Source organism: Colias croceus, chromosome 6 (assembly GCF_905220415.1).
Source record: "Colias croceus chromosome 6, ilColCroc2.1".
NCBI classification, from domain to species: domain Eukaryota; kingdom Metazoa; phylum Arthropoda; class Insecta; order Lepidoptera; family Pieridae; genus Colias; species Colias croceus.
This window is the reverse complement of record NC_059542.1, coordinates 10175587-10188040: the sequence shown is the minus strand read 5'-3', so window position 1 is coordinate 10188040 and position 12454 is coordinate 10175587. Positions and strand designations below refer to the sequence as shown.

General features: G+C 32.7%; 2 protein-coding genes across 2 annotated transcripts; both read left to right on the top strand.

Annotated features, from left to right (window-relative positions):
- Window positions 1-7881: 7881 nt before the first annotated feature.
- On the top strand, window positions 7882-10212 carry LOC123692745. Its single transcript, XM_045637535.1, has 5 exons — window positions 7882-7903; window positions 8731-8940; window positions 9239-9372; window positions 9666-9699; window positions 10140-10212. The coding sequence occupies exons 1-4, from the start codon at window positions 7891-7893 to the stop codon at window positions 9696-9698; spliced, it is 390 nt and encodes a 129-aa protein (XP_045493491.1). The 5' UTR covers window positions 7882-7890; the 3' UTR covers window position 9699; window positions 10140-10212.
- A 441-nt stretch (window positions 10213-10653) lies between these two features.
- LOC123692672 lies at window positions 10654-12194 on the top strand. The gene is made up of 4 exons (XM_045637445.1): window positions 10654-10942; window positions 11027-11116; window positions 11193-11588; window positions 11948-12194. Exons 1-4 carry the CDS (start codon window positions 10861-10863, stop codon window positions 12088-12090), a joined length of 711 nt encoding a protein of 236 aa, XP_045493401.1. The 5' UTR covers window positions 10654-10860; the 3' UTR covers window positions 12091-12194.
- Window positions 12195-12454: the final 260 nt, after the last annotated feature.

Genomic DNA, 12454 nt, shown 5'->3' with positions numbered 1-12454 from the left:
CTGTTTAATTTAAAACTGTGTAAATGTATTAGGAGTTAGGCGTTGTTTGAGGAAATATAATATATTTTATGGGAAATTTAATGAACCTTTTCTTACAGATGTTTTCTTTAATAATACAGCGGGCAACTAAAGTGATGGGTCACCTGATGGTAACCAACCACCGTCCATGAATATTTGTAGAGGGCCTTTACAAATGAATTTCCTACTTTTAACAGAAAAGTAATAAGGAAGAGATACAGCTGACGGTAGAGATGCATTTCACTTCTGAGGTGGATTCTGCTAATAAGAAAAGGTCATTATCACGTCTTTTTTAAACAAAGCTGTTATTTAAATATCAATCTCCACCTACGATTAACACTAAACTAAAGTCTCTCACATACCTACTAATGACTTGATCAAAGAGACAAACATTCATATAAAACAATTTGCCATTAATCACTAGTTGGACACTTTGATTGCGAATCTTGTTTCTATGGGCTTTTTCTTAGCTTATTATTGCCTATTGGAATGGTATTTTATAAACCTAATCCCCTTCGTGCGGTATAATATATTAAATATAAGATTTTTATTTATAAATTTTATCGTAAATAGATACTGGCTGACGTTGCTACAACCAAAATAACATTTTATTTGCTGAGCATATAATACATTTTCAGCAAATAATTAGTATGAGTAAATTTTTACAAGAACACTTAATTTCATCTCATAATATATTTTATATTAATGAAATCAAAAAGTTTGTTAAAGTAATGTTACATTTGTACCAAAAATTAATTACAAACTTCTTAGCGTGTCTATCACAACCAAAAAGTTGTGGTGCGTAGAAAATAATAATTATATTTATTCATTATTAAGTACTTAGATCCCTTATATGTATAATTATATTTATGATGGTAAGGTTAATGAAAACATGATCAGATTTATTCAATCTTGCGTGAAAAAGAAGAAAATTGTTGAAATGTAATATTTTCCACTGTTTTTTATACAGTAATTTCATGTACTGTAGAATGTAAAGTACTAGGTCAACATAAACCTTGTTTGGGCCCGGCGACGGGCTGCCGCTGATGGGGTCACGGATGAATTCTACACATACCCGTGGCCCTGTCGCTGATGCGGCTTGACGGAACACAGTGGGGTTTTGGTCGGTAGGAATCCGACATAATCTATCTATGCAAGATTTCCCCACTAAAAAAAAAGGTCAACATAAACTGTCAATTATGCTCCCAATAGAGAGAATCCACCAATCTTCCGTGCATTAAAGTTATTTTACAGTTAGGAATAGTAATACATTTACAGTGAGAGTAAAGCGATGTCGCATGCGAACGCAAGATACTCCATGAAACATCGCTCGTGTTACCCCGAGCAATAAAGTGTGAAATATTTTATACTGATGTCTTAATATGACAACTATAAAATGGTCTCTGGCAAGAGAAGTGAAATTCAGTTTATTGTTCGCCATAAATCCGTGATGTCTTGTAATCGTGTTTTTGCAACTATTGTCTGGCCCTAAAGAGATAGTTACTACTTCATTGTTTTTATTATGCATATACTGTGCATAACTTTTATTCAATATCTGCTATTTTATGGATTATAAACAAACCATAATAATGTAAAAGTTCCCTTTCTTTATCTCTTACATTTATTTAAAAGCTGCAATTATGAAATGTAATAGATTAAGCATAAATTATCATTAACTTTTATTGCTTTTATGCTGTCCAGGAACTGCTATAATAGAATATACCTACACATAGAGAGAACCCACAAATCTTAAAAACTAGACCAGACATCGACTCATTAAAAAGTACTTGTTTGGCGACGAGTTCCTGAAAACAATATACCGAATAGGAAAGATAACGAAAAACAGTTACTTTTATTGTCTAGAAAGTATTTTTGCTTGTCTAATCACCTTACTTTTACTACATACTCAATAATATAATATTATAAAGAAGAAAGGTTTGTATGTATGTATGGTTTTCACGCATAAATTACTGGGCCGATTTTGATGAAATTTGGCACAGACAATCTTTAGACCCTGAGAAAGAACATAGGCTACCTTTTATTGCGAAATATGTACCACGGGCGAAGCCGGAGCGGATCGCTAGTACTCCATATTACGCAACATTTTGTCTACTGAATCGGGCTTTTAAAAATAATATATTACCTATATCGAATATCTAAACTGATAGGTATTATTAAGTTAAAACTTTGATTAGATTTTCAATCAATGTTAACTTAATTAGTTACAAATTATTAAGTAACTAATTAAGTTTCCATATTTTATCGTCACATAACATTACATGTAGAGTTTATATCAAATAAGGATAAGACACAGTAAAGGAATCTCATATTAATTTTAGTATACCAGTAGATATTACCTATTAGATACCAGTTTCAATTCCCTACCCATTTCCCTACCCCTTTGTTTATTTTCTGCATACATTGTTAAAATACTATATTTATAAACAAGGCAATATACGAACAAAACAAACTATAAACCTTTAAAACCCAACGTTCAAAACTTAATCAATCCATCATAAACATTTCTTACAACCCTTCCATAATTAAGGCTCCACTATAAAGCTCAGCATAAAGCCAGTATTATTCCCCCATGCAACCCATGACCCGAGACAAATCGGGTCACTGACGACCGATAATTTGCAGTCCCTATCGATTTATTGTCATCTTCAACAGCAAGTCATAAACGTTACACTACGGGAGATAAACCGCAGCCTCCAACGAATAATGTAATGTATAATCATACATCATAATTGGTTATACGATTTTAACCTTTTCTAATAAAGCATATAGTTCGGTACTTTCAGAGATTCATTGTTAGGAATGGAACAAACTTAATTGATCTAATTAATTAGATCAATTTAAAGATTTAAATTGCATTAAATTAAGATATGTAAATAGGTCCTAGACTGTAACAGATGATAACAGGTGTCGTAGCACGTAGCATAGCTCGTAGCGTAGCACGAGCATGTAGCACATGTAGTACAAAAGACGTGTCTTAAATTAGCATAAGAAAACACAATCAGAATGCATTAATTACAACATATTTGTATGTTATATAAAAAAAACCAATCATCTTAAAACACGATAAATCATAGCGCTCATAATATAAAGCTAAATTTCCTTTCACCGCATCAAGGGATCTTTGTGAGTAGGCAACCATCGGATGCTTACCAACTGGTGACATATTTCAGATAAGAATATCGATCGAATTATTTGTAAAGATTGTTGACTTTTACCCTATTGACCTCATTCGTGGGACCCCAAATTATAAATAATACATAATATGGTAGGGTCTTTGTGGACTTTGGACGCGTGTGATCAGTATGAAAAATGACTCTGTGATAGATCTTGTATCTAAAGGCGTATGAATTACAATGACATTGGATAATCTAGTACACTATTTTTAACCGACTTCAAAAAAAGGAGGAGGTTATCAATTCGGCCGGTATGTTTTTTTTTATGTATGTACACCGATTACTCCGAGGTTTCTGAACCGATTTACGTGATTCTGTTTTTTGTTCGATGCGGGATGGTGTCGAATTGGTCCCATAAAAATTTTATTCGGATAGGCCCAGTAGTTTTTATTTTATGGGCATTTTTGCAAGTGCAAGTTTGAAGTAGGTTGTTTTTAACGCAGTTATCACTTGTATGTGCAATTTTTAATACACATAATTGTGATAGTTTGAATGAATATAGATAATCCATACTTAATATTATAAATGCGAAAGTAACTCTGTCTGTCTGTCTGTTACTCAATCACGCCTTAACTACTGAACCAATTTGAATGAAATTTGGTATAGAGATATTTTGATACCCGAGAAAGGACATAGGATAGGTTTTATCCCGGAAATCCCACGGGAACGGGAACTATGCGGGTTTTTCTTTGACTGCGCGGGCAAAGCTGCGGGTGGAAAGCTAGTAATCTATATTTAAATAAATGTAGAGCAGATAAAAAATACACCTAACATGACATGATAATTATACATTCTAAGATATTGGAATGTAATATAGCACAAATATCTTTAATAAATCTTCGTAGCGACACTCAGTAGCCAAAGGAGAATGGCAAACTCCCATAGGACTCTGGGCCTGATCGTTACACTGATGATTTATGGGTGATTAAATAGATAAAAATATACAGACTCTATGAATATAATAATTATAGATCTTTTCTATGGGATAGCAGAGATATTGGGATATTGATTAAGATCAATTTTGAATATAACGTTACTAAGGCCCTTCTGCCATTAGGTACGATACTTCTAGAATACGATACTCGCGTAGAATATACTTAGATATTTGCTGGCTACCCGATGCTCGCATATTATGCGACTGAAAAATGACTAAATTTAACATTATTGTGCCTCGTTTTTGTGGACCGACGTTATAATAATAATAATTCATTTATTTATTGCAACAACAGTTACGTCGTTATGTCGAGCAATCAGCAATTCCAGTGACGAAGAAGCTCTTGCAGTTTTTCTTTTTTATAGAAAAAGAAGACACCAACGTAAGAGTAAGAAGTACTGGATTCATCCATATATTGAAAGAAACATAAATTGTAGAGTTTTTGTAGCCGAACGAGAACTACAACATGATGATTAGATATTTTTATCTTTCTAACGAAGAGATACGCGCGAGAGTCGAGACGCGATGCAAAAGCGACCGACACGGTGAGTAGTGCTATACTAGTCGCGGACGTGTAGGATACCAGTAGCGTAGTGTGCGAGCCTACATAAAAATGTATGTGAGATACTCCGCGGCGACTAGTCTCCGAGACTTGCAGGATACTTGAATCGCGTATGCGTATCGTAATGGGAGAAGGGCCTAAAACTTCACTCAAATGTCAAACAACAAACATAAACAAATCACTCATCACTGACACAATTATGATTAATAATTTGACATTTTATTAATGGCCAGCTACCTAAATAAAAATGTTATAATTATTATTGATTAAGTAAAACATGTTTTTATTTTATAGAATGATATAAATAAATTAAGATATGTGTTAAAAATAAGTTAAGTTTTGCTTCTGATTTATAAAGCATTTGAATTCAATAAAATTAAAAATAAAATATAGATATTCATTCGTATTAATCGATATATTCGACTTTTTTACTCTGACAATCTCTGCTTGACAACACTGACAATCTCTGCTTGATAAGACCGGTAGTCATAGAAATCTAAATAACAATGCCGGTAGTGAACACATTATCTTTTTTTTCAAAGATTTGTTTTCCCATAGAATCAGAAGTAAATATTTTACCAAGAATTACTAGAAATAACATAATGAATTTTAAATATATTATGATTTCTGTAACAGTTAGGCCCAGTTTCGCCATTCTCCATTATTATATTTGCACTGGAACAAGTAAGAACATCTGAATTAAGTCAGTACCATTCAGCATTCTTTCGTCAACAAGCTTAAAAATTCACACTCATCGATTAAAAATGAATATTTCGTTTTCGCTGTATAGTTTATTTTTATATAAACATCATTGACCACATAGACGAATGTTAGAGCCTCCTCATATACCTCTACATAGGCTCATAAATATTAATCCCTTTTATCAAAGCTTACACAACGTGCCGTTTAATACATTGTCACAATAAACATATTTCCATAGGAATATCCAATCGAGGGAACCATATTTTCACGGGCAATACAATACGCGACGAGCCGCGAAAATTGTCGGTTATGCTAGCTCGTTATTGGCTGCAATTTTTTATTTAGATACTCGATTTTATTGGCCTTTTTTGACTAAAAATTGTGGTCATATATCCAATAATGAAAGAGGAAGTTTAGACGTCTATCCTACTAATAAGCCTACTAATATTATAAATGTGAAAGTTTGTGAGGATTTGTGTGAGTTTGTTACTCACTTTCACGCAAATACTACTAAACCGATTACAATGAAATTTAGCACACATATAGAGGGTAACTTGGATTAACACATAGGATAAGTTTTATCCCTAAAATCCCACGGGAACGGGAACTATGCGGGTTTTCCTTTGAAAACGCGGGCGAAAAACTAGTTATTTATAAATTGATAAAATAATAGCGGTCCGCCCTTGCTTCGCCCGTGTGTACAACGGTGTTTAAGTTTTCTCTTCGAAAGAACCTTCAATGTGGCTTAACAAAAACCTTAACGAAAAAAATTTCTGAAATGGTCGAGCCGTTCTCGAGTTTTACGCTTAGCAACATATTTGGCAGTTCATTTTTATTATATAGATGAGATATAATAAAAATGAATTGCCTTTTAGAACGTATGAAGACTGATCAATTCCTCATATTAAAATAACAATCATTAATGATTAAACTTCAAGCCCAATTAAACTACTTCAAATTGTACAATATCCATAAGAAAATATAAATATTGTGATAACATTATTACATAAGAACAACGCAAAGTGTGTCATATATAATAAGTATATGTTTTGTTACGAAGCCACTCGGTCTCTCGAGGCACTAGTATCTAAATCTAGACAACGCGCTTCGCAAGCACTGAACATAAATCTATGTAAATTCCGCCAAATTCCCGCAATGTTACAAAGAATATGACAATGTTTCTACTGAAATATAAATATTCTTTTATTATATATTACAACTACGACTCATTAGTTCATAATTTATATTATACTATCATAGGATTATAAGTTTAATGTTATTTTATTATTTTATATTTAGGCTAAATAAATTATTATGGTTGGTTGGACATTGATTTAAAAGAGCACATTCAATTGAAGAAATATTCAAACACACTAATTACCGACTTGCATCTTATCTACATGTTTGTTGGTAGATAAAAACTATCAGAATAATATTGCGTAACCATACAATTCATAAAGTAATACACATACAAATAATTCGCATTCGATGAATTAACTTTAATACAATTGAATAACAGACTATTTATTTGTTTAGTAATTTGTGTCCTAACACTCAGAATTGAGGAAAAGGATCACCAACCATATTTATGGCATTTAACTGTTATTTTTAAATGTATGTTCATTGAGAGACTCAAAGGACTGAAAGGTCACATTCACCATAAAGTGTGTGAGCGGACCATTTTCTCTTTATCCTACAAATTATAGCTTCGAGTGACTTTGATCTTAAATTCTATCAATTTATTATTGAGACGTTAACACGAATGAAGATATTATAACATTATTTGGAGAAATATCACACAATTGCAATAATTTTTGATCGCTATCCGAAACGGCACTGATGGATACAAATTGCTGACGGTAGTTCTGTTTAAATACCTGATAGACGATGAAATATGCGCATTCATATCAAAGCGAAGTTGCGTATGTAATGCATACGTACATTACCTATTTATATAATAAGACATTTTACTACTTACAAGTAATATGTTTTAAACAAGTTTTAAACGTATATCTCTCTCTCTCTTGAGCCTTTTTCCGTCCACTGTTGGACAAAGGCCTCTCCTAAAGCACGCCTTATAGCTCGGTAAAGACCGAGCTTTTCGCCGCCATTGAGTACCGGCAACCCTGCGTATATCGTCGCTCCACCTTGCTACAGGGCGCCCCACTCTACGTAGGGCGTATGTAAAACGTATGTTACAGATGAATTATTCCAAGCAATAGGTAGAATTAGATTGAAACCTCGTTCCACATCTTAGTTAACGCATTCTAAAAAATAAATTCCAAATTTTAAACTTTATGACAAAGAACAGTTCTTGACAGAAATATTCAGGACACCTACAAATTAAGTAAAATCTTCAAGTTTCTCAAAATGCCCGTTTAATTATAAAAATAAATCATACATAATATGGAAGTTTAAAAAAAATAACACAGTAAAATCACACAGTCCTCCATATAAATTTTAAAATAACCCCATTTAGAATGGATAACTCAAGTAAGTATTATAAGTTCTCTTTATGTGTACTTCTGCCTTATCTTAAAGACTGGTTCGAGGTGCACAAAACATCTATAATTTACTAGTTCAACTTCAATGTTAGAGGAGGAGCCATTATTACCATCTTAGTTTGAAATTAACTGCTATGACCTGAATTCTGTTACGGCATATGAGGCCCTATTTGCATTCTAAAGAATGAAACATTTTATTCATAATAATCAAATATAAATAAAAAAGATAGATTTATCTCACTTAACGCCCACGACTGATGATTTCAATGTAACATTGAATCAACTCATTCATCCATAATATTATTAGGGTTGTTTATTTCTTGCCTTACTGCTTATCACGGCCAAAGATGTCTTTAACATACCGTTGCAAGTAACACTGCGGGTATAAGCTAGTCAAATATAACAATTTTAAAATTCCAATACCGAGTCGATAAGTGTTTGCTATTGTAAACATCGTCATAGTATTTGGAATTGTCCGCCGTTTAATTCGTATGCAGGAGACACTTGATCCCCAAAACGTGCCAAGAAATTAGATTTTTCTTCAGTTATAACAATATTCTATTATTTTGTTAGACACTATAAGGGCTAGAAAACTTAGTATTGTCTTCTGAACGAAAAACCCAGCCAAAATATTAAACTATATCTCCCTAGTAAAATTGCCGAGAAGAAGTGCACTCACCTACATATTTGTTATTCACAAGAGCAATTTTAACTCACTTGCAGATAGGACGTTAGAGGACCTATTGAACTTGACAGACACAGATTCATCCTCCTCCAATTCAGGAATTTACGAATCTAATCAACCGTTTGTACTAGAACTTCACGAGATCAAGAAAGACGTGCCTCAGATAGAGAAGACTGCACCAACTGATTTGAGAATAAAGAAGAGGAGGAAGAAACGTGCTCAACCCACTGCGGAGAGGAGTAGCACGTCAGCATCTAGCTTGTCGGATAGTACTCCTAAAGTTGAGGATCTGGGAAAGGAGGAGTTCTATGACGCAAATGCCAGCTTACATGATATACCAGGTAAAAACTGTTACAGCTTATAAATACATACTTATGTATTTGTAAACCTATCGAATAAAGATTATAGTAACTTCAACAGCAGATAGCAACATTTAAAAGAATTAGATTATAGGTACATTAAATCAATCACGGTATTGTATTTCGAAAATTCGTTATCAGCTCATAACTAACGTTTGATTTTCCAGTCAAGGTCATACTTAAAAGTCAAAATGCAACTCGGATCAAGGTTTATTAATAATATAATATTTGTTATAATAACACCACTTTCTAAATGATCTGTTCTATTAAAACTTTTTAGATAACCAAGCAAAGCCCGCAGCAACAGTTGCCTTGGCTCAAGCACATTCTGAACACGGTCAAGATCCAAAAGCAGAACAAACTGCAACAACTCAAAGGACTTCTGCCACTCCACGACAACCATCTACTGTTACGGTAATACAATAGACATTACTCTTGCAAATTATAAGAAGTCTGGTTATTTCTAGTACTATAATTTTTAAGGCATAGAGAAATTTTCATTTTGGTGAAACTTAAAACTGACCAAATTCAATTTTTTTTTTAATTAAATAGCATAATATATTACTTTAATTTAATATAAAGTGTATTTCTTTAGTTTTTATGCAAAATTAAACTATGTAATGCTTGGTTACTTAGTATAATAATTTTTGTCTTATGTTTAGGTGAATATCTAACTTACTATAACCATAATATTAATTGGTTTTCAGAAACCTGTAGTTCCTCCAGATGCAAAGCAATAAGGTAAAAATCTAATTTAAAAACCTTATTTATAAATTATAAATATTATACATCGATAAAACTTTATTTTCAGATTCGATTACAATTTATTGTAACTGCGCAATTTTTTTTTATCTAGGGTCGCTTTTAATGCTTCAGACTCTTTTAGAGCTAGCGCGCAAGAGCAACTTTTGTCTCTCCCATCAACTCTATAGGAAGTTGCGTCGCTACGTGCGCGCACTTTCTTACTAGCCCATAGAGTTGATGGGAGAGACAAAATAGTTGCGGAGACAAAAGTTGCTCTTGCGCGCTAGCCTTTAGACTACATAATAATTAAGAAACGTTTTATTTTTAAGTAAATGCAGGTACAATTTTACATTTTATTATACAAATACATAGAGGTCTTGAAAATATTTTACTTATAATACGTTGCTTTTAAATATAATATTATGTTATCTTTACAGGTGTTCAGGGAAACATTTGGCTTTCAAGGAACAAGTATTATATAATTAACAATACAATAAAATATTTATGGAATAATAATGTGTTGTTGATTAATTCCCAGAACCTTCTATTCATATTTCAAGAGCATCCTTCGTTATCAATTAAGTACCCTATTGGTTTGAAATAAATAAGAAATCGTTGCATTTTACATTCAAGTGTAGTTTATAGCATTTAATTAATTTTAAATTTAATAACTCATACAATAATTGTAAATGCTGATTTTGAACATTATAAACATTTTATGCACTTACGACGTTAAAATTATAGCGTAGTAAAGAAATAAATGTATGTCGAGATCATAGAGCATAATATTATAACCAAAGAGCATTATCACAAAAAAAGTTTAAATTAGCACTAATTTGTTACCTACACTCGATATAAACCTCATTGTAAATCTATTGTTTATGAAAAATATGACAAAACCACGACATAAGTCAAAATGACTTTGTCAAAGCGCACTCCTCTAAAATTTAATGTTGTGTTGTGGCAATTTTAGCTTTGATTTATTTAAATATTATTTTACTCGGGAGTCCCGCTGTATCGGGACCTCCCGGGGTCTTTGGGAGGTAAATTTATATATTTTATTCCCTTAGTAATTGTTGCATAAACTCGAAAACATGTTGCTTTATTAAACACATGATAAATATATGAAAGCCACGAACGAGCGCAATTCCAACAGTTATGGAAAAACCGATCCGCATCAAGAGTAAGAATAAATCTGCTGCGTCGAAGCAAAAAGCAGCGAAGAAAAGAAAGAGTGATGGTAACTATTATTATTAACGTAATTTCAAATTATAGAGAAAATTATCTAATTAGTTATCATTATTATTAAACTGTTCTTCTCCAGGTCCTACATGTTCAATGTTCATAGCTGAACTGACAAAAAAATTCATGTTGAAAAAGAAACAAGAAGCCGAAGCGCCAATAAACATAGTCCGTTAGTGTCCAAATATTATTCATTTCCATTACTCAAATTATTATGGATTTAAGCAATCGCATTTTTGGTTTTATAGAAACAATAATTGAAAGCCTCACTAACGCACTACCGGTGAGATTATCAAAACGGTCTCCTCCAAGGAAAGATTCGCCTTTAAAAATTGAAACTTTACAATCTTACGCACCAGAATTATTGCCGAACGATACATTGAATGTACCTCAACCATTAGTCATAGCAGCTGATGAGCCTGCGGAAATAGAAAATCCAATATTAAAGAGTGGTTTCAAAATGCCTAAAATGCCAGTCGCAAGCAGTGATGTGTTCAAGCCAACAGAGAGACGGATCAAAATGCCTATGGAAGATGTTGCAGTGAACACAGGAGGTGATCACGACGTCGCTGGTGAAATAGCAAAGTATGTGGGGACATTGAGAAAAATATCACTCATAGCTGAAGAGTTTAATCAGAAGACAGGTAAATCCTTGGTATATCAACTATATAATGCCCTTAGGCTGGTTGCAGAGCTTGACCAACCATCAGTGCGTACCGTCGGTCCTGACGATACGCACCAACAATATGTATGACTATGACACTAATGCGCATGACAATGCGCATGCGTATGGTCGGTCTAGCTATGAACGGTTTTATGAATTTCCATACATATGACAAACGCGACTCGGTCAAGCTCTGCAACCAGCCTTAGATATTGCCTATTTAAATGTTTTAGTAAACTCATATTATATGTTATTGTCAAGGTGTATTCGAATAGGCTATGAAATAATTGCCACTTCTATAAAACTATTATTATGTCAACAACATCAATCCTATTTCAGCTAAGAATTTAAAGGAAATTGTAGACAGCGTACAGGAGGATCTAATTAAAAAGCTAGAAGAAATAAAAGCAGAAGAAGGAAATAAATTAAATACTCCAATGAACGTTATGATTGAAGCTGAATGTTCATCGACAAAGAAATAACTGGACTGGCAGAAAATATAAAGTAGAAATCATACCTGACAGCTTGTCAACATGAATTAAAGATTGTTTTGGATTTCTAAAATTCTTTGTAAAATAAATACATAAAAATATAAGTTTTGTTTCGTTTTATTTTCAAAATTTTAAAGTGAATGCATGCTTTATCATGAGCATGTTTTAACAACAGAATCGACAAACAAATTCCAAAGGTTCCATTCCATTTTATGTACCTAGTTGATATTTTATATGTATAGACACTGAAGTTATTATTCTTATTCCTATTTTTAATTAGGACAAACAAGATATTATAAAGCATATTGTTAATAGAGCAAAAATGGATGTTTCTCACGAAGTAACTTCTAATTTA

What these genes read in the sequence shown, in the direction of transcription:
- LOC123692672 (XM_045637445.1), top strand. Translation starts at nt 10,861, where the DNA reads ATGGAAAAACCGATCCGCATCAAGAGTAAGAATAAATCTGCTGCGTCG. An exon ending in GAAGAAAAGAAAGAGTGATG is followed by an intron (nt 10,943 to 11,026) that starts GTAACTATTATT and finishes GTTCTTCTCCAG; the next exon opens with GTCCTACATGTTCAATGTTC. An exon ending in AGCGCCAATAAACATAGTCC is followed by an intron (nt 11,117 to 11,192) that starts GTTAGTGTCCAA and finishes TTGGTTTTATAG; the next exon opens with AAACAATAATTGAAAGCCTC.
- LOC123692745 (XM_045637535.1), top strand. An exon ending in CAGCTTACATGATATACCAG is followed by an intron (nt 8,941 to 9,238) that starts GTAAAAACTGTT and finishes AAAACTTTTTAG; the next exon opens with ATAACCAAGCAAAGCCCGCA. An exon ending in GACAACCATCTACTGTTACG is followed by an intron (nt 9,373 to 9,665) that starts GTAATACAATAG and finishes ATTGGTTTTCAG; the next exon opens with AAACCTGTAGTTCCTCCAGA.